The sequence below is a fragment of the Cyphomyrmex costatus genome, unplaced genomic scaffold (assembly GCF_001594065.2).
Source record: "Cyphomyrmex costatus isolate MS0001 unplaced genomic scaffold, Ccosl1.0 scaffold50, whole genome shotgun sequence".
NCBI lineage: Eukaryota > Metazoa > Arthropoda > Insecta > Hymenoptera > Formicidae > Cyphomyrmex > Cyphomyrmex costatus.
In genome coordinates, this window is record NW_017279268.1 from 76,030 (window position 1) to 102,160 (window position 26,131).

The following is a 26,131-nucleotide window of genomic DNA, read 5'->3' on the forward strand; positions in this document are numbered from 1 at the left end:
ACAACGTAAATAATGTGCTTACATAGACCAGTATTTTTATAATAAAACGTAGACAAATGTCTATTGACAAACAGATTTCTTAAAATATATTTTAAAATAAATACGCAAAAGATCTATGTGTTTCAAGAAGTTTAATTTTGAGGGATTCATATAAAAAATGTAAGTTACTTTTAAATAAAACGAAATAAACGAGGAATCATATGTACATTTTTCAAACCCTAATATCCGCAAAAATGATATTTTATTACAAGATGTGTGATAATATATACGCAGTATAAAATATTCAAGATCAAATCACAAAGACCTAATTTTGTGATAAACATTTTGAAACTAATGTGAATTAATTTGTACTTGAGGCGAATGTAACAAATATCTTCAATAAATGAGTCATGTATGTATTTCTTTTACTTGTGCTATATAATTTGGTATAATTTGTAAGGGCTTAGAGATTTCGAAATTTTAAAATTATCAAATATTAGTTAACAATAAGCTGCCGATATATATCTATATTGATAAAATCTAACTTCATCAAAAATGTCAGTCATGGATTACCCTTGCAAATAATAACACAATCACATTTGGATTATGTTATGAGATCGCGCAAATTATATTTAATGTATTATAATTGATATATGTAAATATATAAAAATGAGTAAAGCAAGTCCTGTTTCAAACGTTTCTCTCACTTGTCTGAAAAGTTATACTTTTAATTGCAAGTCTGGATGAAATCTCACCAAAAAAAATTTATTATTAGAAATTTATATATTAATGAAATAGAAAGAGTAATCCAAGACGATGATACGCGAAAGTCTCATGAATAATTTATAGATAAGGAAGCGAACCTACAAGTAAACAAGCGATAACATATAAAATACCTAGAAACGTATTTAAACCGGCTGTCCGTTTAGGCACGTTTTGAATTCTATGTGGATTGCGAAAGTCCTTTTCTATTTCAAAGGCGGTCGGCAGAGTGACCACTGGCAGTACAAACCAGAGGGAATATCTAAACGCCACTACTATAAGAATTATATATGGTGTAAACAGTAAAAAAGCATACAAAACATGAGATGCGGTATGACCTATTAAAATAGCTAGCGTTACGATTCCTGCTTTCTTGTCGCTTTCCATATCTCTCGTGTTATTGCTATGCAAAATAGCCTCGGTATTCAAGGCGAGCGGGATTGCGTAATAAATTGTTCCTAGTTCAACGTAACCAGTTTGCGCCATAAACGCAAATAAAACTGAGATTGGACCGAATATAACTAAAATAAGTACATCGCCCAGAGCAATATATTTCAATCCTATACCTCCTGTATAGAGAAAGGAAGAAGATAAGCCTCCGAAGTACACAAGAGCCAGATGTTCCATCTTTGCGGGAGAGATAATTGCCAGTAAGACAAATCCTAAACATCCTGCTGCGTATAGGAATGCCCCCAATGTTACCATTTCATCTTTGGACAATACATGATCTACTAGTATTCTGTCGTCGCTTTTCCTACTATCAACGCCTTTCACATAGTCAAAATAAGTGTTCACTACATTACCAGCACCATGCACACAAAACACTATAAGCACAGTAAGGATTAATGATATCCAACTGAAGCTCATCAGGCCTGTTAGCCGATATGCAAGCGCTGATCCGAGAAGCGTTGGCATCAACGATGCGCTCAGCGACCATGGTCGGGCTGCCAGGAAGTACGAAGATAGCTTCATGAGCGGAGAATTCAAGGCTGACGATGGCGATGATGTGGAGACCGAATGATGTACATTATTCTCCATCGAGGTATCTTCAATTTGCTTTGTCGGATTTTGAACGCCGTTGGACATCATGTTTCATGTACAGTAGTACTACTAAAAAAAAAACACAACATATATAAAATCTCAAGGAATCGATAAAGAAGAAGAAGAAACGCTAAAACCAGAGTTGTAAATCAGACACATTGAACAAACATTCTGATAATATAAGTATCCTTTGCAAAAGTAACTTTTATACTTTGCCTTCTACAAATTGATACAAAATAAGGAGAAAAAAAAAGATAAATATTGACTGATCTCCAAACCCTTCAATACAACGATGTCTCAGAGCATCGTACTTAACGGTATCTTAATTTTACCCCACATACGCATTGCGCCGTTCGTTTCCACGTGTAACTTCTTTAAATCGAACGATCAGGAGTGTCAAGAAAAATAAAAAATTAATTCTATGACACAAGGACAAGAGTAAATGCGCGTGCAAGATTGCAGTTATTCTTAACAGAGACCGGTGTGTGTTTTTGTTGCGCGCTGAAGAACATCGAGAAAGCACAAACCCACCTGAGATTCCTTCAGAAAACAGGTACGGATGAAATTAGGTTAGAACCGAGACACCGTCTGTGACAACTTGTATGACGTTTCGCCCTTCGCGTGCGTGCTGATACATCATATAATTACTTATTCGTCGCTATGTTGGTGCTCGCTCGGACGGCATTACGACGCGGGTGTGTGATGTGCTCCGAATGATCTTCCTCTTTCCTCACTCTCTTGCACTCTCTGACTCTCTGTTCCTCTCCCACTGATCCGGGATCCCCACTGATCCCTTACTTATCTTGCTTGGGACACGGCGGGTGTGTTCGTTTTAGCTGCACCATGTCGCATTCTTTTCGTTCGATGGAAGCAAATGGAAATATTGGAAGTATGGAACAACGTGGCAATTGGCGATGCAAAGATTTTTCTGTGGCGTTTCTAGTGGCGATCGGTAGAAGCTTCGCTAGTCTCAGACACATTGGATAAACTTATATACTTGCTATAATGAAAAATAATAAAGTAAATTCAAAAAGATATACTACATATTGTTCTGTGGCACAGCGCCAATTATAAAAAGGAGATCAGTTTTCATCACTTTCCAAAAAATGAGTTTGTCATCTTTTGGAAAGTGATGAAAACTGATCCCCTCCTTTTTATAATTATGGCATTATTTTATTATTATATAAGTTTTATCCAATGTGTCCGACTAGCGAAGCTTCTACCGATCGCCACTAGGAGCGCCACAAAAAAATCTTTGCATCGTCAATACAAGAAAAAAAAATGACGAAGAAAAAAATTTGAAAACCGTGACATTAGAAATAAGTAAGTTCGTTTTCTCTCTCTCTAAATTTTAGAAAGAGAAAACAAACCTAGGGCAATTTATATCTTATATTTAAAATTATATGTATATAAGATACTATATACACACATATAAAATTGTAAAAGTATAATTTATATATATATATATATATATAGTGTGCTCTTATATTTTTGTAATCGAATCTTCATCAATGAATTTAAAGTGCCAGCCAATAAAGTAGTACCTCAAGATAAATAAATATAGAACTGAAGTAATCAATCGTCATTCGAAAAATGTATCATACATATATATGTACACATACGACAAATAATATAAAAATAAATAAATAAAATAGCTCAGTTGAGTTGATCTGACAACGAGTAGCTCAAGGCTCAACCTGGGCTAAGCTCTGATCCCATCAATTAGTATGCAGCCTGACACAACCCAGCAAGTAGAATGTAAACAATGCATATTGCTGAAACACATATTGTAGATTGCAATTTAATCACATTGATCTTGTTAGTCTGGATCTACAATAGATGTTTTAAGTCTTAAGCCGTAAGAAATTGACCAATTATAGTCACGAGGAGAATAATTGACTGTTCGTCCATTTCTTTTGGCATAAGGCTTAAAAATCTATTGCAGATCCGAGGTTAAGAAAGCAGACGGAAAAGGAAAGAAGCGTGAGTCAACAGTTTATTGTCATTTCATAAAAAAAAATGGAGCAACTGCGTTCCTTGAACAGAACAGTCAATATAACCGAGCCGATATTGGCAGAGGACAGTACGTTTTCTACAATAGCGTTATCGTTAAGGGCAGTGTTAGAACAATTGGATAAAAATGCTAAACACCACGATTATCTTGTTGCCTTGCTGCTTGTTTTATTGGCAGAGTCCGGATTTGGCATTTCGTCTGCTTCTGATACTCCAAAATGGTAAAAATATTATATATGTGTATTATTTTATTGCTTTTGATTATTTATTAATGTGCACGTTACTTACACAGGGAACAAAATACAAGATTAGTTTATATACCTGAAAATTGGAAGTCCAAAGAAACGGGAGTATATGAGCTATATTTAACATTGCGTAATGCAGATCACATTAGATCAAAGTTAATCGTAATAACTTGTGGCGATAAATTGGTACTTAACATAATTTCGCATATAAGAAATATGAAGATTTATAGCATGGTTGTACAAACATTAAAATATGTGAATCCATATACAAATAATTTGTGTCTACGATATATGAATCTCAAAGAAATATCACATAGGTATGAATTACATGATTTTGTTTATTGTACTACGTACATGTACTATTATTATTTGAATTTCTGTATTCCAAGGTATACATGTTAGAATGTATCAGCTGATTATCTTGGAATTTTTATTTATTGTGTGCGTGCATGTGGATACAGGTGCGCGCGCGCGCGAGTTTTGTATGTATCATATTTTCAGTGAAATGCAGATTATGCACAAAAGAAAAAAATTATATATATATATCACATAAAACTGAAAAAAAAAAATGTTTTTTAATATATTCTAAAAATCTTGTGTGTATATTCAATTCACTGCTTATCAATTATTATCTTAAGTTAATTAATCTCAATCTATAAATTTTTTTCTGGAGTGTACTCATTCCTTATTTTTCACTGAAATTTTTTGTCATTAAAATTTCTGTTATATGTAATGAATAAAACTAGGATTCAGATTTGAATCTTTTGACATGCAACATTTGACATAATCTGCTAAGCTATTCTATTTATGCTTATATGTGTATTGCCTAATTTACACCTATACTATTTTTTTATCTATTTAATAAATATATAAAATATTTCTTATAAAATAATTTTTTCAGGTTTAAAGACAAATTAGTCATGCCTTTGCGCACAGACATTTTGTTAGTATTAAATTTGATGGGTCCTAGTTTGGAGAGTCTGCCAATAGAATTATGTGTAAAAATCGCAAATATGTTATTTGTGGAATAATTTGGATATTTGTCAATATATTCTAAGAAATTTTATAATCCAAAAATCAAAAGGAAAATGATAAAAAAAAAAGGAATGAGTAAGATGTTTTGACAACTTATATAGAATATAAATAAAAATATAGATAAATAAAAAAGTTGTGTGCATAAGTTTCTGTTAATATCTTTAGGAAAAGATCATTTTGATTTTTAACAATATCTTTTTAAATAGCATCAATATAATAATAAAATCACATAAATGAATAATTTAGTATTACATTCAAAAACATAAAAAGTAGAATGAGAAATAAATTTTATTACGTCTTTTTAAATCTTAACATAAATAATTAAATTAATATTTCTTAATTATTGTTGAGTTTTATTGATGGGACAGTGATACTTTGATCAATTATTAAAACTATTTTTGCAAGTTTCGAGGTTATATAAATTAAATAAATGACTTTTTAAGGTTAAAGCAGCATTTATACAGGATGTAAATGTAATCTTATGCCATAACTGGTAAAGTCCAATATAATGCTTTCTATGCTTTTATTTGTAACGATTTGCTGAATGTATGTAACTGTGCCATATAACAGTAAACTCAAATTTAACTTTTATGATAAGTGGTAGCACGTATAAAACTGCATAAATCATTGTATTGAATTTACCGATTACGCAATAAATTAACACTTAACAGTTTACAGTTATGATCTGCATAAATGCTTCTTAAATCTGTCGAGTAAACACAAATGTGAAGTAACATTTTGAGGTTATGAGAGGTTATACGGTTCAAGAAATGGTCTTTCGATATTCACACATTTTCATTACTTCATAAAATAATTTATAAAGTATGTGAATATCTTGTTGCGTATTTTCGCAATAACGTATATTTTCGTTTATTCAATGTAATTACCACAAATAAATAAATAATCACATAGCAGAGACAATAATCGACAGTGAAACGTCGATTATTAAATCAAGACTAGTATCCGACAAATATTTAATATTGTTTTGGGTATCGTAAGTCACAATATTGAAGAATTTTTTAAATTTTGACATTAAGATGAATACCGTGACGACGGAGGAAGAGAGAAAGATTTTTTACTTTTTAAAATCTCAAGGTTGTTGTTTGAGATGTTGTTTTCGTTTCGTCGGATATCGCATGTCAGAATGTTATTGCAAACCTTCCGAATTTGCGGCACAGGTAAGAAATGTTAAAAGAAATAAGTAATAACGAACATTAATCTTAATAAAAAATGATTTGTTTAAATTTATAATACCAATATTATTCTTTATGTTTTAATTAATTACAAATAAATAATTTTGTAAATAAAGTTGATTTGACACAAATAATCACATTTTGATATTAATTTTAGCTGAATTATACAGACGTGAAAGACGATGCTTCTGTGGAAAAAACAACTTGCATTGCATGCTTAGGAGTTCTTCAGGATAAGGCACAAATGAACGTTGTTACAAAAGTAAAAAAAATAATATATACACGCAACACATACAAAGTTTACATATTTAATTTTACTATTTAACTTTACTGACATTTAATTAATTCCTTCAATTGTATGCAGATAGCAGAAAAAGTAAGGGAAAAAGATTATGACTGTATGACTTTCACATGTGCATTAACTGTTCCTGTGTCAGTAAAGCTCAGAGAACACATATTATATGCTTACATGTCCAAAGAGATGGATATTCATGAATCAATCTTAAATACTCTTAAAACAAAATTACAAAATGTCAAAGATATTTGGAAATCATTCATAATTCCTCAACTTGAACAAGCTACAGAAAAACATGCAGATTTGTCAACACCATCGCCCTTTCTCATCGAAGTCCTTTTAATGTATGCTGACGACGAAATGATATTTAAAGAATTGTACGTATATTTTTAAGAATTCATATGATTAGAAATGTGTGTGATTTTATCTGAAAGTGTATAGTTATATATATAGGGTAAAACATTTAAAACAGGTCATCTGAATAATTCGCTTGTTTTTAACAATAGAAGAAAAAGTCAAACAAAAATTACTTGGTTTCGAGGGGCACATAATGTGATGTCAGTAATTTCAAAGGTCAAATCTGTTTTTTTTTTTAAATGAAATATGTTTTTTATTTACATTCTGATAGAGCATTTTAAGATAAATACCCTGACCTATAATTGAAGGTCATTCAAGTTATGCAAGATCAATAATGCAAAATAATTGAATGTAATGGAAAAATAAATTGTTTCAAGGCACTCTTCGAATAATTTCGTGTCTTCTGCTTGTTGGTATGCCTTCACCTACAAAACAATTGATATTGCATTATGTGCCCTTCGAAACCAAGCAACTTTTGTTTGACACTTTTCCTTCTATTCATTCTATTGTTAAAAACAAGTGAATTATTCAGCTGACCTGATTAAATGCCTCACCCTGTATGTATGTATGTATATTATTAATTATATGAATTATATAAAAGATATATTCTCTAGATTAGAGAAAATTGCTTTTTTTTTATGCATCTTGAGAACTCCAATTTCTACTTGCAGAATAAATAAACATAAGGGAGATAATAATAAACAGAAAAGGAAAAAATGCAATTATAATAAATTTAGTAGGAAGAATGTTGATACTTTGCTGATGGAAATAACAGATGAGCAACTTATGCAACATTTTACGATCTCGCAAATCGTACCGAAAACGCACGTTTATGTTGATGAAATTTTATGTTCTCATAACAGCATTTTTATAGGAGGTATCGATGTGAACCTCAGTAATATCAAACTAACAATTTTACGCACCACCAGATTTCTTTATAACTTTAAAATTTCAGGACGTTACAATAAATTTTCCAGAAAACTCAGCCAGACTCCGTGGTTCATAAACGGCGAGAAAAAAGTGGAAACATCGGTGCAAGACTTACTCTGCAATCCCATCGCAGAAATGGTGAAGGCAGAATGTATGTTTCAACTGATATTTGCTGTTGTTATGTTTTTTTCAACAAAAATGCTGACATATTTATGTTTGCACAGCGATAAAATTTTTATCGTCAGGAAGAGAAGACGTCGACGTCAGAAACATATACGGTGGCCGACCATTCGCTATTGAACTATTAAATCCTCATATGACGAATATCACAAATGAACTATTGACATGTCTAACCAGTAGTATCAATCAATCTACTAAGCAAGTTCAAATAACAGCAAATTTAAAGGTTCTCTCAAGGTATACTTTTAAAAAATTTAATTAAAATAATAAGATTAGAAAATATAATATTATGTGATATATAAAATTACATAAAAATATTTTTGTACAATAACGTTGAATAAATAATTTTAAAAAATGGATTAAAAAAAGAAATTCAATTAAATAAGAAAATTGTATTGAATATATATATATATATATTTCCAGATTCGATTTGAAGAAGCTTAAGGAAGGTGAGAATGTTAAAACAAAATTTTATCGAGCATTGTGCGTCTGTCGAGACGTGAATGGTGATTTACCGCAGTTGGAGTGTCTGAACAAATTAGAAAACATTAAAATTATTCAAAGAACACCACTGAGAGTGCTGCACAGGCGACCATTGAGTCCGCGAACGCGCATAATTTACAAAATGCGTGCGCGTTGGGCGAAATCGCATGAACTAAAAAAATTGTTGTCCACTGCCGCAGAAAGTACTGATATGTTTTTTGTTCTCGACGTCAAAACGCAAGCTGGTACATATGTAAAAGAATTTGTGCACGGAGATTTCGGTAGAACCAAGCCCAACTTGTGTGATTTCCTCAATACTGAAGTGGACATTGTCGCATTGGATGTCACGGGTATCAACTTAAAGTGGCCGTAACATGAGTTTAAATCATTATTATTTAATTAAGTAAAAAGAAAGATTACAATAAAAGCGTCGAAGATAAAATATATATTGTTAAATCGATAAAAAATAATGTCCTATAAATAAAATCCCTTTTTAGTTTAAAGCTTTCAACTTAGGTAAATTTTTATGTTCTACGATCCAGGGATGTCTTTTAACATCAGGCAAGGAAATTCGCTCTGAACTTTTTTTCTTGATTAGCTGCGAAAATATATTTTTATAAATATAGAGTTTTTATCATGTGAATTCCAATATAAAGATATATGAAGCTTAAATGATACCTTAGATATAAGATCTTTGGCTGCAGGTTTAACCTGTTCTGGCCAGTATATAGTTATAGTTTTTATTTTCGCGTACGTTTCTTGTGTGGTGCCACTTAAGAAAGGCGGCTGTCCTGTGAGAAACTCGTAACAAAGAATGCCTAAGCACCAATGATCAACATAGAAATCGTAAGTCTGTCCCATTACCATCTCTGGTGGCAAATAATCTAAGGTTCCGCACAATGTGTCTCGTCTGAAAGAATAAATTTCAATTTAACTTTAAACAATTCGAAGTAAAATTAATATAATAGAAGGCTCTTTAAGTATAAAACGTACAAAATAAAAGAAGGGCCAAGAGCCAAATGTTGACATTTAAATAAAGACACTTTAATTCGAATTAATAAACATATTACAAATTAATAATAAAAACTTACAAAATTTATTATTAAGTAACGCAATCTTCATTTCCTTAGATATTGTAGTTATATATTGAAATAGTCAAAATAATATAAATTGGAAGTTTGTATGTATTAGTCAAATTAATAAACAGTCAAAAGTCCGTATAAGAGAGCAATAGGTAGTAATAAATTTGAAGTAAAATTAAACTTGTTAAATAAATAATTTTTTCTAAATTATAAGCGTTGCACTATTTAAAAAAAAAAAAAAATGAAAACACAGACCTTGCACTTACTTTGAGGACGGTGCATGTACAGACCAACCAAAGTCTGCAAGTTTTATATCTCCGTTATATGTAAGTAACAAATTTTCAGGTTTTATATCTCTGTGAATCACATTGTTCCTGTGACAATAATCCAAAGCATCAGCTACTTGGTAAGTATATTTGGCAGATCTGTGTGAAAAAATACTGAATAATATTACAGTTATACATAACAGTAGGTATATTAAGATTATAAATATATACAAATGCTCGCTGAATCTCTCGTTTGGTTGGCGTTTCAATTCCTTGTACAATTCACCTCTTGCAGCAAATTCTAATACTAGATAAATTCTCTTGTTATCATGAAAGTATGTTAACAGTTGAAGAATATGTGGATGTCTGGAAACATGTGTGAACAAGATGATATTCATATGAAGAACATATATTAAACATTTTTTAATACATAGTATACATGCATACCTTAAATGTGATTGTATTTCGATTTCTCGCATTACTTGCTTTTCCACACGTCCTTTTATCAATTCAACCTTATATAATGTCTTCAGGGCAACCATATACTGAGTAGTCTTTTCTCTAGCTAAATATACACGACCAAACTTTCCTCTTCCCAATGGTGATCCAATTTCAAAATCATCTAGGCTCCATTGGTAACTATTTAATATTAATAAATTCTATTTTATTGAATTTCATGACCAAAAATTAAAAATGACAACATACATAACTGACTAATACTATTAATTTAACGTAAAAATATTTAGAGTACTTAAAAATATATGATATTATTTATTATAAAATCTGTATTTACATAATATGCTGTATAGTTTCAATACATCTATTTTTACAGCTAAATTTCTTATACAGTTTTTTCTTTTCTTATTTTCTCTGCACATAGAGAAAAAAGAAAAGAGATAAACAGTGTAAAAAGTTTAGTTAAAAAAAAAAAACAGATTTAATATTCAAAACAATTGTTTATATTTATATGTACTTCCTGTTCCGGTTGCCAACATGATCCAACATTTTACGTGTCGTGTTGTGAACAGATTCTTTAAATTCGGCAGGCATAATTGATGGTAAATATTTATACATATAATCCATTATAGACAGAATATCCAGTGAGACAGAAAATATAATAAAATTGATGTTGAATCTGTTATATTTATTATAATATCTAAGTCACTGTAAAAAATGTAATACAAGGCATAAAATTGCTATATTTCTTGTCAATTATAAAAATATCCATTGTGAATACAATAAAAAAATCATTACTAAATATATGTCCAATTATTAACATTTTCTTTTTGATATTAACAATAATCACAAATACAAAATCATAAAGATGTTTGTATCTTAATAACAAATATAAATTGTCTTAAATGTAAACCAGACGAGTATAGCATTCACATGTGACATTTATAAAATTATAGAGCAAAATATATTTCACACTTAAAAAGTAGGATAAAGTATACATTGACCATTTGCTATGAATTTGCCTACATATTGAAATTCAAGTCAAATTAACTGCTAATTTCACAACATAGTAATAACTGATTTTTACAACTTCATGAATAAAATATCTATATTCAATTTATAGTCCGTTTTTTATGAAGTAAATTTATGTAAGACCCAGGTAGGTAAAATTTGTAAATATTAATGAAAATCTTTTTAAAAATATTTTTAACATTTTATTAAATTTATCTCCTTTTTATTTTCTGAATTTGTTTTCTTCATTTTGATCGTTTTTATACTAATGGTCAATCATTGTCATTTTTCTATTCAATAACTAAAAACTTGTGGTCAACAGCTGTCATTTTTTAAAATAAAAGTTTCTACTGTTGGAAAAAATGAAACACATGGTTTTATTCAAAATTTTTTGTATTTAAACATATTCTTTGAACCTTATTTAACGTTTACTTTACATCAAATTCAAATTTTAATAGTGATTACAGTGATTATATCAAATTTTAGCACTTAAGTAGTCAATCACTGTACACTTTACCCTATCTGAGTAAAAGTTATTGTTAAAAAAGAAAATGATAGAATTAAGAATCATTTAGGCATTTATCAGTGTCCAAAATTTTTCATAAAAGTAACATCACAAAAGTATCATTTACTTACATTAAATATAAAACATGAACGTCGGTATTCAATCTTCACGATACCAGCTGGTCCGAAATCTCTGTAACTGAATAACTGTCGTAACTGACACGACATGTTTCCCGTTTCCCTCGCATTTTAAACATTTGAATTTTTCAATAGAGACCTCTTGTGGGACAGTTGCAAACTACACGTTTATAATTTTTTATTAGATCTGTTTTTTGTTGCTACACTTTCTGAACTGGTGCACATGGTGCAATAAGTTGAAGTGAAACAAACATATATTTGTTTCACTTCAATTTATTGTAGTACCGTTTGAAGAGTGCAGCAATAAAAAAACAAACCTATAAAGTCCCATGTCCACGGTGAAAGATTCTCGAATCTGTCCTACAACCAATCAACAGGCTTAAGCCCAGATCTACAATCTACAATACATTTTCAAGCTTAAGCCATAAGAAATGGACGAATCACAGTTAACTATTCTCTTCGCATTCGACTGTAATAGGTCAATTTCTTACGGCTTAAGGTTTAAGACATCTATTGTAGATTACGGATGTTTGATTGGTTCATAGCATTTTAGTCCAGATTTACAATAGATTTTTAAATCTTATGCCCAGGAAGTAAGATATAAGGAGACTCCACTCCGTAAAATAAAAGTGGACCCATTTTAGGTTTCGAGTTCAGCTTCCGATTCTGATGAGTGCGAGTAAGAGAAATGATCATTTCTCTTACTCGCACTCATTATGCGCAGCACTACTAAATTCACGAGCGCTGCGAGTGTCGAGAATCGGAAACGGAACTCGAAACCTAAAATGGGTTCATGTCTTGTAGACTGGCGAGTGGAGTCTCCTTATATCTTCCTTCATGCTTATGCCATAAGAAATGGACAGTCGATTATTCTCCTTGTATTTGAGTGTAATTATGGTCAGTTTCTTACGATTTAAGGCTTTAAGTCGTAAGATCCGGACTTAAGATTATATATACTTAAAATAGCTCAAGGCCATCACACGTATGTGTATGTACAGTACATACATACAACACAATTGTCGTAAAAGTAAAACCGTAAGCATATTGACCAATCATAGTTGAAGCAGTACATACTACATACATACAACACAATTGTCGTAAAAGTAAAACCGTAAGCATATTGACCAATCATAGTTGAGTGTTTTAAAACGCAAGGTCGCAATTCTTATTTAATGGGCTTTCTACAATAAGCCATTACTACTTAAGTTTTAAGGGCGACTGTTACCAACGCCGATTAACTTAATCGACGATTAGTCCATTGGAATTGACCAATCGCATTTATCATTTAGTTTTGACGACAGACGCGATTGGTCGGCGTTTAATCAGCGTTGGTAAGAGCCTGTTCACCAGAGAGAGCATGCTCTGTTCTGATTGGTTAGTTTCTAACATTCAACCATAATCTCAATCGCAACAGAGCGCGCAACCCGTAGTGTGATTACGGCTTTAAATCATAAGAAATTTACCAATCACAATCGAATGTGAGAAGAATAATCGAAATACTTAAAACTTAGGTAACGGCTTATTGTAGTAGAAGGCCTTAAGATTGATGAATTTGCTTGAAACCTTACGAGTTACAACTTTAATTAAAAATTTTGTATACGTGTTCTTTGAATTGGTCTGTTCGCTTAATCCCCAAAAAAATTTAAACTTAAAATGAAATAAATATATATTAGAGCGTTAAAAAGAGATGCTGACTGCAAAAAATGCAAACAATGCAAACAGACCTACTATAAGAATCAACTTATGAATATCGGTCTAAACTCACCGAAAGTTTGCTATTTCAGTTCCAAAACTTTTTTAAAAACTTATTCCATTTCTTTGCCATTCCAAAACTCTTCGAAAAAAGTTCAATTTATTCTTGCGCATAATTTGATTTATATATGCACATGTGCCATTGAAATAAATTAACATTCTTTTGTATCTATTTTATAAGTTTGTAAATAATGAGCATTGGCAATAAGATATAATTTGATAAAATGTTTTATTTCTCGTCATTACCATTTGTTAAATAATATTTGTAAAAAGGAGTAAATATTTCGATATAAAATTTTCTAATAAAATTTATATAACTAAATTAGATTATATTTATACTATATTTATTTGAAAATTACCGTCATTATAAGTCTAAAACGATACATTTAATTATTCTAGCATATTTTAAAATTAAAATCAACTATCTTAATATCTTTTCAGAATATATATCGCGTATAAATATGATATTTTCTTTGTAATAGCATATTTCTTTTCTTTCTATAGAAGTAATATCTTTCGAATTAGAAGTAATCATTAGGCGTATTATTTTCTAACAATAAAGCTCTATATAGATTTTTAAATATGTTATCTTGAACAAAATTTAATCGCTACGTATATACTTTATTTCTTAGTAGAATGTATACTGAACGTTAGTATCAGCTGGTTATACATTCTAGTATTACAATTAAAATTAAATTCATTATTCATTTATGTAACAAATACAAATAAAAAAATTTAAAGATATACATATATATGTGTGTGTGTGTGTGTACGTACAAGTAAATAAATTAATGTTTTATATTTTAAAAAAAGTAAACACAAAATGTGACAACACGTTTATAGTTACAAATTATACAAAACTCCGTTTGTGTGCGATATCGCTCTATTTAACTAGAATTGACAAAAAGAAAATTTTAACAATACATTCCAATATATAAATACAAGTAATAAGAGAAATAAACTTTTTATAACGTACTGTAAAATATATAAAACATATATACGACATAATCCTGTCTATAAATTCATTCTATTAATACATAACAATCAAGTATAATTACTTTTGCACAATATAAACCATGGCATTTTAGCTTTCTATAGCTTTACATCAATTCGAGTTATTCCAAAGAAACAGGCTATAAATAAATGTGTATTTCCTTAAAGATACGTATGGTAGCGCATATAACATTATTAAATTAACTGTACAAGAAATAATGACAGAAGATAAACGTCGATGCGATCTTTGTTATTTACAGGCTCGCCTCGTACAAGATTGTAAGAAAAAACACAGAATAATGTGCATCGCTATTTAATAAACCCTGTCTAATTGTAAGCAACATGCAACGTTAGGCAAAAGGTGGAATGTAAATTGCATTAACAGCTGTAAATTAAACAAGGTAGATTACAAGATAATGATAGTGCGAGCAACATCGAAAAACGTCATAAACAAAACAAATCATCTTTTCTTATTACATAGACTTTCGAATTAGAATTGAATAAAAATTCACGGATATATCACTTGGTTTTCATCGCGTTTCTTCCGGAAAACAATTTACGTTAGGTTGCGTTAGGTATGGAGAGTTCAAAAATTTTATTATATACGTGTGACCTCATTTCTTCCTCTTTTTCAAATAAGTATACATATGCTTACGCTAAGTGCATGTTTCGTTAATCGCGTGCATGCATATAATTCTTTCTATTCCTAGTTAACAGCGGAATTGTATCATTGAAATGTATATATCAATATACATATTATTTAATTATTTATATTATATACGATGCTCTTATATAAAACGCGAAGATTAACACGACCGTTGTTAAATCAATTTTCAAATGTCCACTAAAGTATAGATTTATGCTTTGCTGTTATGACAATAATCCAAAATTTTTGCAATTTAATATTAATGTTCTAAATTTCCTATAAATATTGAAGTGAAATAAAACGATATTTGTAATGTACTGTAAAATTAGCAATTGTACTGATTATAAACTAATACATCTAGAAACGAATTGCGGTAACATCGTAAAGTAATATGAAAAGAGTGTATAGAAATATTTGTATTACTCAAATTTTAATACAATAATTATGATATTCTAATTGTAAATGCACTTCGCGATCATGTTCCCTATCCGTTTATTTCTTTTTTTTTCCTGTAAGAGTACGCTTATCCATAGGCGATAAGTACTAATTAGATTACAGATACCATACTACATTATTGCAGAAAACATTGTATAATATATCGACGTGTTTCTTTAGTTCGATATTGGGAAGGAATATGTAGCATGTTACGTTAATAGTATTGCTCAACTTAAAGCTGTAAACTTATACAAGTAGCAGCCGTATTTCTAAATCAGACGAATGCAAGACAGAAAAGGTCAGAGCGAGGAGGAGAGAACCAAGAGAAAATCGTGAATTGTACCAATTAGGTGTACACTATTTCGTTACCTAAATATTTTGGCAGTGCAAGAGTGACAAATGATGACGGTTATATTTGATAATTTTTTCGCCGTATAATATTGAAAAAAAAGGAAAAAAATCAAGAAGTGAAATCTTATTAAAGTTTGTATTACATTTTAAAGAAACGAAGAAATGTTTTTCAATAAATACATATTATATACATTCAAATAATAATGTACAAAACTTGCTCCTCTTGCTCTATTAAATTAAAGAAAAAAACATTTGTTAAAATTATGATAAAACAAGAAAGAATAAATAAGAAATTTATCGATCCAATATGTTCTTTGTAATTTGTTATTCTGATAGACTTTTAAACCTAAAGTCTATAATAATCTTGCAATTCATAGTAAGAATATCGATCTTTTTCAAAAGAAAGTAAGATATACAAAGTACACAAGAGAAGACTTTCTAGGTTATTATTTTGTAACAAAAACCACAATATTCTCAGTATAATATTCGCCAATATATCTAATAAGATAAGGCTGTGTATACATTTCATTATTATATATTAATAAAAAATAATCATGAGAATTACGACGTTTGAAATAATCGTCTCTCACATTCTTGCATATCGTGATTCTCCACGATTTCATGAATATTCTTAATGATTTAAAAGATACAAAGAGATAAATAACAAAAATTGTTGAAAGCACGAGGGAGCAATATAATATGGGCGATTACACATCCGGATATAAAAACAAAATTACTTTATTGTTTCTACTGAAAGTAGAGCGTGGCTCAATAAGAAATACGCATGGTCTGAAAATAATGTCGTTGCCAGAAGATAACACAAATAGGAAACAACTGATCAGCGCAAATCCGGATTATCGTTAATTTGCTTTTTTATACGTAACAATACTGTTGTATACCACTGATCCAATCTTGAAATTGAATCATATTCCTTCACTGCTTCTGTGTAACCTTCTAGATTCTGATCCTCCAAATGCTCTATCAATGTCTATAGATGTATAATATTCAAATTATCAAAAAGTATATTTTAAAAAAACAAAAGTTATTAGACAAATTTAGCGTGAAAACATACCTTTATCAGTTTGTATTCTCTAGCGTCTTGAAAAGCAGGATACTGTTCCTGATAACGCTCAATCGCATGTTGAGCATTTAACGAATCCACACACAAGTGACATAATGCAGCGCGAAAGAAGTATTCCTTGGCGCTATATTTTAGTAAAGAACTTTCTAATGACGCAGAAGCGACCTGTAAAATAAATCGATAAAATTTAAACATATACATTCACATCAATAATTTATGTATCAAATAAAAAAAATTTTTAATAATTATAACTGCCACATGTATTGAATATCTTTACCTGCTCATAGATCTGAATGGCTTTATCGTAATTCTCAAGTTGCGCGGCATACTGCGCAACTTTTAGAAGACACTTGTTTGCAGAGGAGTTACTTTCCTCACCACGGAAGTAGTCCGCAGCTTGCTCATAATGATGTACCGCGCGCTCCAAATCAACTGCTTCGCTTTCGTAGATTTCGGCTATACTTTGATGATGTTTAGCTGCCATCGTAAAACGACCCATGTCAGTATAAATCTCAATAGCTTTCAACAGGCAACTGATTGCCTCTGAAAATGAAATAATAATATGTGAATTATTTTATCTTTTGATTTAGTTGCTTGTACTATATAAGTATACATGGAAAAAAACTGCTTCATATAAAGTATTTAAATATAGCAAATAATATAATCAACTTTAACAATGAAATATAATATTTGTATAATTTATTAAATAATATGATAATGTTATTGGACATATCATTGTTTAAAATATTCATATGCTAATACATTTACTTTACTAATTTCAGTATAGCAGGTTTTTAACATATACTAATTTAGTATAATGCTAGTAATTGATTCACTATTTGTTCAACAATGACAAACAACAAGAAATATAATGATCCTGTTCTCTGTGACTAAACTAGTATACACCTGTTTTATTTGAAATAGATATATTTTTTAAATTTGGTGAAAGAGAGATAGAAATTATAGAAAGTTTCAGTGCAGTCCAGTGCAGCGATAAAGAACAAATCTTATGTTATACTATGTCATCTATATTTGTTTTGCTTAAAAATACTTTTAGTTTTATAAATTACCGTTTGTATCAGACTTTTTGAAGCAATTGGCAGCATCTACGTAATTATTAGCCGCATCATGACGACTACCCGCCTTTGAATGTAAATCTGCTGCGTCGTAAAACGCTTTGCCTGCTGAACTCCATTTCTTTGCCATCTTGAACATGTTCGCCGCCCGTTGGTAACATTCTACTGCTTCCTCAACTTTCGATGAACTCCTGCAAAGTCAAACTTATTAATCTAAAGTATAATGATATTGACTAGACAGACTTTGCTATCCTTGAATAAAATTATATCGATCTGCTAGAAATGCTAGATACATGCAGGAATTAAAAGCAAAGACGTCGCTATTTCTGGCCTAACACTATACAGACAGATGATCTTGTACTGCTGAGAAATCCAATTACATGTGCCGAATGGCAATAGATACTTTCCAACAAAGGACACAAAAGATACGACAAATTATTTCATTTATGTTTAATACGATAGCATTGATAATGAAGAATGTAATAATTCACCGTAGTCTTCATTACACCCGACATCAAATACAGATGTCATGTATCGACACATAGGCGGCGTACGCACACACGGAGGATCGTTCGCCCGACTTCGGACGCAGAAACGGAGTCATAATACACGGCAATTAAGGACATCGTACGGCAGCGAGATCAAACGACGCAGGATTGCGCAAGGGTGCGTGAAGGAGATTCATGCGCTCGCGATCGGGCGAGTTCAAGTAGCAAATCGATCGTCTCACCCGAATAGAGTGCCGAAAAAGCCCTTCGACGACGACAACTTCCTCTCGGCCTCCGCCACCAGTTGTAAGGCCTTCTGCTCGTTGTCAGCCATCTCGACGATGATTGACGATGATGTCGCGTCGATTGTTTCTTTCCTTCCCCCGAATACGACACCCTCTCAAGCTTTCCGATTCATCAACTGCAACCACAGAACATAAAGCTGCAACTCGATAGATTTCACCTGATCTCACCGCCACGTCTCCCCCCCCCCTTCACTCCTCGAGATGTTTGCGACGTTGCGACTGCTCGCGACTGCTCGCAACGTCACTGGACTGCACTGGACGTCACTAGACTCCGGAGAGAAACGAGTAAGCGAGACCGAGGGCGTCGTGACTGGTTGTGACCGACGACGTGTGTTGTCATCGCCACGCCGTCAGGGACACCAATCCTCGTCTCTACGGTCTACCGTAAGGATATAATATCGTGTGACATTTAAAAATTAGTGACGCTTTAAAAATTGGAGCGAGACAGAGACCAATCAGAAACGTGTTTGAATAGAACTGCAGAAATCGGTTCTTTGTCCGATTAGATTCAAGTTTCAATCTCAGATTCGATGTGTAGTCCAATGATGCTGCTTTTAGGAACGGTGTTTTCCGATCTTAAATTTAAAAAATCATTTTAAAAATTAAATTAAACTATATTATATTATATTATATTACGTTAAATTATTTTAACTTAAATTAAATTAAAGTAATCTCCTATAAGATCTTAAAATGACCCTAATAATAAACTGGAAGATTTTATTACTATATTATTTATATTAATTATATATGAATTGAAGATTTGAAGGACTCTTTTATATAATAATAATTAACACGTTAAATAGGGCGAATAAGAGTCAAGTAATTTAATTTAACGTAATGTAATTTAATTCACACACAATTTAAAATAATTTCTTAAATTTGAAGTTAGATTAAATATGCGCCGTTATTCTCATAAAAGTAGCACCACCCGGGTTATATGCGCCGATATAAAATAATTATGTAGCAACTTGAAATCGTACTCTGGAGACGTTCTTATACATATAATATCAGACTCTGATCGATATTCAGACTGTTCTTATTTCATGACTATCTGAAGTAACGTCTTAAACGGCTTTGTGATTGGTTCAATCACTTTAAGACTGACTTAAGACGGCCTTTCTCTCTCTCTTAAATATAAGAACTAAGATGAATACTAGCCTATGTATACTATAGCTTTATATTTGTTTCAACCAGTGTAGATTTAAATTAAATTTCGTTTTATCTTATTGTTTATATTTTTCTAATTTTTAGAAATAAAAAAGACAGGGTAAAATAAACCGAGATTTTAAAGTTAATCTATATATTATAGATATAGACAGAAGCGTAGATATTATAGACACATTTTTCGAAAAATCAGCGTTTTTTATTGGACATCGATGTGCGCTCTGAATTTAGCAAAATTTAGTGTGGCGAGATTCGACCGCAATCGTGGAATTCGTGGTATGATTATTATAGGCATTCGGCTCGCACTTCAAACTACACGCGTGCACGAACGCGAACAATTCGCTTCTGTTTTCTACTTTGATTTACGTTGAATTGACGACGCGTCGCGTATTAATCGAACATTATGTCCTTTCTATACAGGCAGGAAATAAAATCGCTACAGGATGGCTCACCGAACACCTTCATAATCGGCGTGATTATAAACAGCATGAATGTGAAAACGTTTGTCGCCTCTCGAGCCAAGTGTACGTAATTCCGCTGTTCTTAATTTCTTCATTTCCTTGTATTTAAAACAATGAATTAAAAACGTGATACATGAAGTTTAGAAACAAAGGAACCGATTCTTTTTTTAATGAAAAAGCTTTAATTTAATCTGAATTACACACAATATATGAAATATATGCATTTTTGATAATGCATGTAATTTTCTATTAATTGCGCGTCGCCTTAGATTTGAGAATCTATTGGACAAGTCGACTAATTTACTTTTATAATCTTCCTGATAATTACAGTTAACACTGGCGAACGTAGCGTGTGGACATTTACTTTGCGCGACTCCGAGGAAGATTTTATTAATGTCACCGTATGGGGCAACACGGAATACGTAAAAAAGATATCGTCCACGTTTAACATCGGATCCGTAGGTGAATATTTTTAGGAATAAATCATCCATATAAATTACAAAGAACAAATGTATTGTTTTATAGCAGTTAACATATCTAGTAATTAAACTGTTTTTTTCATTATAGTAGAGTATTATTAGAAAAAATAATTATCCATAGTATATCTACTTTACAGTGGAAGTGATAAGCGCGAAAATCGTAAAACGCAATGATAAGAACGAGCAATTCATGCCGTCGACCTCCAGCCCTTTTACCTTAACTATAAATGAGGGTGCAGCCTTAATACAGAATCACGACGCGCCAACTCGCGAACAATACAAAGATCTGCTGACGCGACCTGTGAAAAATGTGACCTCCGCGAAAAGTCTAAAAACTATTCTAGATAATATAGACACTCTGTGTGATCGCTTCGTTGACCTCCTGGTCGTCGTTACGTTTGTAAGTTACAACAAATTGTGTGCGTGTGTGCGCAAAACACTCTGAGAATATAGATTATTTATTTAATTAAAAATCATTGTCTATAATTTAATTGTTTCCAAAATTTCTCACTAACTGTCGTCTCAATAACGGTTTAAAGAGGAAGTTGACTTTTTTAAACATTTTTATTGCAAATCAATTTTTAATTATTGATTAATCGTGCTACAGATTGCTGATGCTCGTAATATAATGACACGGGATGGACGATCCTTAACGTGTCGCAGTTTCGAAGTCGCAGATGGATCGACGGATAATACTGTATCATTGACGTTGTGGGATAAGGACTGGATCGAGAGATCTGCCTTTTGGGAACCGAAAAAGACAATACTATTCTTGATCGATGCTCGCATTGCATACGACGAATATAAGAAGAAAACGACTTTAAACATCTGTATGTTAAAGATTTCATTTTGATTATATTAGCACAATTTATCGTCACAATACTAATTTAATATATCGTCAACTAATATATCGTCAATCAATTTTCACTATGAAAATTGATTATTTTAGAATCTCTTTGGAAAAAATATATCATTGATATGTCGGATAAGAACTTTACGAAAATCTGCAGAATATACAAAATTTAATTTCAAATATTCGTAGATATAGTGTTATATAATAAATTATTGTGTCTCGATGCCCTTAAAAATATTCTACAGAATACAAAACCATTCTCTTTTAAATTGTTTAAGCAACAATTTATGAAATGGTGATACATATATATGTTTACAAATTCTTTTGCATTAGTTTCGCGATGTTGCATAAATGCATTAAACGACTATAAAAAGAATTATTTATAATAAAGAGAGAAAAGGTTTACGAGCAAAGAAATTCGCGTTAAAACATTTAATTTTATTCTAATATATTGCGAATTATTTATATATTCGTATATTATTTTTATTTCACGCAGCAAAACGAACATTAATCACGGAGTGTCTGAATATACCTCAAGCTGCAGATGTTATGAACGCCGTGCAGCATTATGATCCTGACTCCATGTGCAGCGATCCGTTTGCTACACCAAATCGTAAGAATACTATTTGCTTAAAAAATGTTTTTAAATATTAGATCTACAATTTAATATTCTCGAGCTTTTTTAACAAGTTTCGATGTAAAATTATAAAAAAAATCGAATATTAACTTAATTTTTCAAGTAATCCCCTTTTTACTTTATTTCTACGTACATTTTTGCCATCTTTCAGGCAACTGTCGGATTCCGCTTCGGAAAAAAGATGCATTGAGTTGATGAATTTTATGATTCTTCTTTCGACTTTCGGAAGAGCCCGGAAAAAATGGTAATCCGTTATAGATGCTAGGTCCGAAGAATACGCCACATGAGGGAGAATTTCCCAGCCCAAATCGGAGATTACTTCTATATCGTTGATTTTGCGATGTGCGGCTGCGCGCGCGCATTGTTTTGCAACAAAATTACTTTCCTTCTTCTAGCGTCAGTAAATGATCTTATTTTTACTTCAAGGGCGTCACTTACTCGAATCAGTTGCTATTTATAACGCTCAGCAATGACCATTTTCCCAGGAGCAGTTCATAGTAAACAACGCTCTTCTCACACATCCGATCAAATACACAGCAATACCTTTTTGCTGTAAATGGTCGCGTTCAGCCAACTCAACTGTTGTGGAACGGATCCGTGAGCGCTCACTGCTATTAAATGATTTAAAACAATATACCAATAGCAGCGAGCGCTCACGGATCCGCTCCGCAACAGTTGAGTTTGCTGAACGTGACCATTATTTCGTTTTACAATCGATGGTTGACCTGGATGAACCCAAGATTTTCCTTTCTTCGAATTATCATACAGAACCCATTTTTCATCACAAGTCAGTATTTTGTATGAAAGTCTTTTGTTTTTTAAATCTCGACAACAAGAAGATGGCCGTATTGTGACGTCTCTCCTTGTTTTCAGGCGTTATATACTATATGGAACCCAACAATCCTCTTTTTGAATCCTACCAAGTTTTTGCAAACATTTCGAAATGGTTTGTTGGTTTACCGCAAGTACATTCGCAAGCTGTAATTGCATTTGACAAGGATTTTCGTTCAAAAGCTATTCCAATTTCTCGTTCTCCAATTTCTTCGATTGATCTGAGCGTTCTTCATTTTCCAAATTAAAATTGCCATCACAAAATCTTTAGAACCATTTTTTAAATATATTATAGGACAAAGTTTTCACCTAAACCCGAGTAAATCATTTCGTGAGTTTCCGTGACATTGTTTTTTAGCTGGAACGCGAAAAAGAGGCAGTGCCTCAAATTCTGTTTTTCGAGCGACATACAGTTTTCATTATTAATTTTTTGAGCTTAAATTCATAGCACCTATTATATTATACCTTATTTTAACACCTAAGGATAACGCTATAAGGAAAACAATTTCTATGGCAAGAAAAAGATTCAAATTTGAATAAGTGCTGTAGTCCATTGGATATAGGGATCGAGAATTAAGTTGTAGATCTAATAATATAAACATAATAACAATAAAGAATAAGTCTCTCCCTAATCTTGTTTAAAATAATATATTATATGTCGTTCTCTGATCTTGTATTTTATAGAGATAAAATTAGACGCAGTTAATTTTTGTAAGTACAATACACAAATTTTATCATTATTGTTATTAATTTTTGTACTAACAGCAGAGACTATCACGACTGTAATGACAGTACAACAAATCACGGAGAAATTACAAAAAAATAAAGCGACGGCAGAAGGTGAAAGATTGCAATTTGCAACGATTGTGAAGGCTTCGGTAACCGAAATGAATTTGGATGGTCCACTCAAAGATGTGTTATCTATAAAATGGTACTTTCTTTATTTATACGTTATATTATCTAATTAAAAAATTAATTGTACTACTATTACTTTTTTTTTTCATTTCATAGTGCTTTATGTAAAAAGGTCGTCGCAGACGTACAGGAGTCTTGTATGAATTTAAATTGTCCGTCTGGCAACGGAATGCGAACACCATTGAATACTGTAAAGTTTAATGTAAAAATAAATTTGAAAGACGACACCGGATATCTTATCGGATGTCGTTTAACCGATAACATCGCGGAGCGTGTCTTGGGCTGCACAATTGACGAATTTCAGGTACTCCATTACTCCATATTAAGGTTAAAGGATGGTCCACTTAAATCGAACATCTTGAATATTTCGCTTATTTTTCACGATACAAAAAAAAATGTTTCAAACATAAGTGGAACGATTTCGAGAGGGACGCGTATTTTGATCACGTTTTTTTTTTCAAGTAAGGGCACCAAAAAGATATGATGAAGGTCACCTCCATTTTTTTTTAAATGAAATTATATGATTTTTTTTTAGATAACATGGTACCTTTAATTATTTTGCATATAAAGATATTAAGGTACAGATACCAAAAAACCATAATATATAATTCACGAGATATTTTATACTTTGTTCTGCACTGAAAAACAAATTTGGTTATATGGACAAAATTTGTATAGTTGATTTTTTCAATGATTCATTCAATCATTGTTTAGTTGCAACAACAAATGATAGTTTGTTTATGTTTGTTTATGTCAACCATCTACGTTGAAATAACTGAATCAATTCAATTAAATCATGTTGATAGAAATACTACCAACATTTATTTTTAATTTTGCGTGACATTTAGTTACCTGCGTAATATTTAATTTTAATGGAATTTTGGCGCCTCCACTTGGAAAAAAAACAACGTAATTAAAATCTCCCTCGAAACCGTTCCACTTTCGTTTGAAATCTTTTTGTATCATCAAAATAAGCGAAATATTCAAGATGTTCGATTTAAATGGACCTCCCTGTGTATACATATACAATATTAATAGATTCCATTTTTATATATATTAAATTAATTTTATATATATTAAATATATAATTGCAGACAATGACAGTAGAAAAGCGCAGTGAATTAAAATGGCTATATCTGTTAGAAAAATGTGACGTTCGTCTGTATATTCTCGGACCGACTTTTGTCTTTCCGCGCACCTTCTACAAGGTTTTATCTATTCAACCAAACATTGAAATGGAGCAAGCCCTCGAACGGATTGTATCTGTGGCTGCAGAGTATTAAAAATTAATATTTTTAGTTTGATAAGTACAGGTGTAATTCGTCATAATAATATATATTCACCAGATATAATTTTTTATTTAAGCGCATAAAAATATCATACAAATTGATATATACTTACCATATTACAAATTCTGTAGTTAATAACATACTGACTTAATTATAACGCTTATATATTATTGTACTTTAATCTATAATATTGGACAAATAATAAATTAAATATGATGATATTTATAAAAACTGAAATGTTTAATTATAATAATTATAAAAATTAAATATTATTGCTTTGATCTTAAGGACGGGTTCATACCTTGGCGGAAAAGCAGAAAACGGAAGAGCAGTAGCCAATGGGCGAGTTCAAGACGGCAAAGCGGCTAGGTATGCTTGCCGAGCGATTGAATATAATTGGTTATT

General features: G+C 31.3%; 6 protein-coding genes across 9 annotated transcripts; 3 read left to right on the plus strand and 3 right to left on the minus strand.

Annotated features, from left to right (window-relative positions):
- Positions 1–822: 822 nt before the first annotated feature.
- heix (UbiA prenyltransferase domain-containing heix) lies at positions 823–2,690 on the minus strand. Of its 2 annotated transcripts, none has more exons than XM_018545727.1 (2): positions 2,314–2,690; positions 823–1,848 (listed from the first exon to the last, which is right to left on the minus strand). In XM_018545727.1, the coding sequence occupies exon 2, from the start codon at positions 1,828–1,830 to the stop codon at positions 823–825; it is 1,008 nt and encodes a 335-aa protein (XP_018401229.1). In that variant the 5' UTR covers positions 1,831–1,848; positions 2,314–2,690. The 2 variants fall into 2 exon arrangements, with proteins under 2 accessions (XP_018401229.1, XP_018401228.1); XM_018545726.1 differs by having other exon boundaries at positions 823–1,851.
- A 345-nt stretch (positions 2,691–3,035) lies between these two features.
- On the plus strand, positions 3,036–5,077 carry LOC108778516 (uncharacterized). 2 transcript variants are annotated; one of them, XM_018545729.1, is made up of 4 exons: positions 3,036–3,105; positions 3,728–4,016; positions 4,088–4,357; positions 4,942–5,077. In XM_018545729.1, the coding sequence occupies exons 2-4, from the start codon at positions 3,802–3,804 to the stop codon at positions 5,069–5,071; spliced, it is 615 nt and encodes a 204-aa protein (XP_018401231.1). In that variant the 5' UTR covers positions 3,036–3,105; positions 3,728–3,801; the 3' UTR covers positions 5,072–5,077. The 2 variants fall into 2 exon arrangements, with proteins under 2 accessions (XP_018401231.1, XP_018401230.1); XM_018545728.1 differs by lacking the exon at positions 3,036–3,105 and adding an exon at positions 3,430–3,640.
- Positions 5,078–6,112: 1,035 nt separating this feature from the next.
- On the plus strand, positions 6,113–8,950 carry Pus10 (Pseudouridine synthase 10). Its single transcript, XM_018545710.1, has 7 exons — positions 6,113–6,253; positions 6,426–6,530; positions 6,633–6,940; positions 7,592–7,797; positions 7,876–8,001; positions 8,075–8,267; positions 8,454–8,950. The coding sequence occupies exons 1-7, from the start codon at positions 6,113–6,115 to the stop codon at positions 8,884–8,886; spliced, it is 1,512 nt and encodes a 503-aa protein (XP_018401212.1). The 3' UTR covers positions 8,887–8,950.
- On the minus strand, positions 8,947–10,986 carry aurB (aurora kinase B). The gene is made up of 6 exons (XM_018545711.1): positions 10,835–10,986; positions 10,309–10,500; positions 10,093–10,227; positions 9,862–10,020; positions 9,192–9,423; positions 8,947–9,111 (listed from the first exon to the last, which is right to left on the minus strand). Exons 1-6 carry the CDS (start codon positions 10,942–10,944, stop codon positions 9,007–9,009), a joined length of 933 nt encoding a protein of 310 aa, XP_018401213.1. The 5' UTR covers positions 10,945–10,986; the 3' UTR covers positions 8,947–9,006.
- Positions 10,987–16,663: 5,677 nt separating this feature from the next.
- Positions 16,664–19,313, minus strand: alphaSnap (Alpha-soluble NSF attachment protein). The gene is made up of 5 exons (XM_018545714.1): positions 19,035–19,313; positions 18,299–18,495; positions 17,506–17,771; positions 17,220–17,393; positions 16,664–17,135 (listed from the first exon to the last, which is right to left on the minus strand). Exons 1-5 carry the CDS (start codon positions 19,124–19,126, stop codon positions 16,986–16,988), a joined length of 879 nt encoding a protein of 292 aa, XP_018401216.1. The 5' UTR covers positions 19,127–19,313; the 3' UTR covers positions 16,664–16,985.
- A 113-nt stretch (positions 19,314–19,426) lies between these two features.
- Positions 19,427–25,867, plus strand: hdm (meiosis specific with OB domains hold'em). Of its 2 annotated transcripts, XM_018545713.1 has the most exons (9): positions 19,427–19,481; positions 20,682–20,785; positions 21,053–21,184; positions 21,339–21,601; positions 21,809–22,031; positions 22,551–22,667; positions 24,288–24,453; positions 24,534–24,741; positions 25,532–25,867. In XM_018545713.1, the coding sequence occupies exons 2-9, from the start codon at positions 20,749–20,751 to the stop codon at positions 25,718–25,720; spliced, it is 1,335 nt and encodes a 444-aa protein (XP_018401215.1). In that variant the 5' UTR covers positions 19,427–19,481; positions 20,682–20,748; the 3' UTR covers positions 25,721–25,867. The 2 variants fall into 2 exon arrangements, with proteins under 2 accessions (XP_018401215.1, XP_018401214.1); XM_018545712.1 differs by lacking the exon at positions 19,427–19,481 and having other exon boundaries at positions 20,665–20,785.
- Positions 25,868–26,131: the final 264 nt, after the last annotated feature.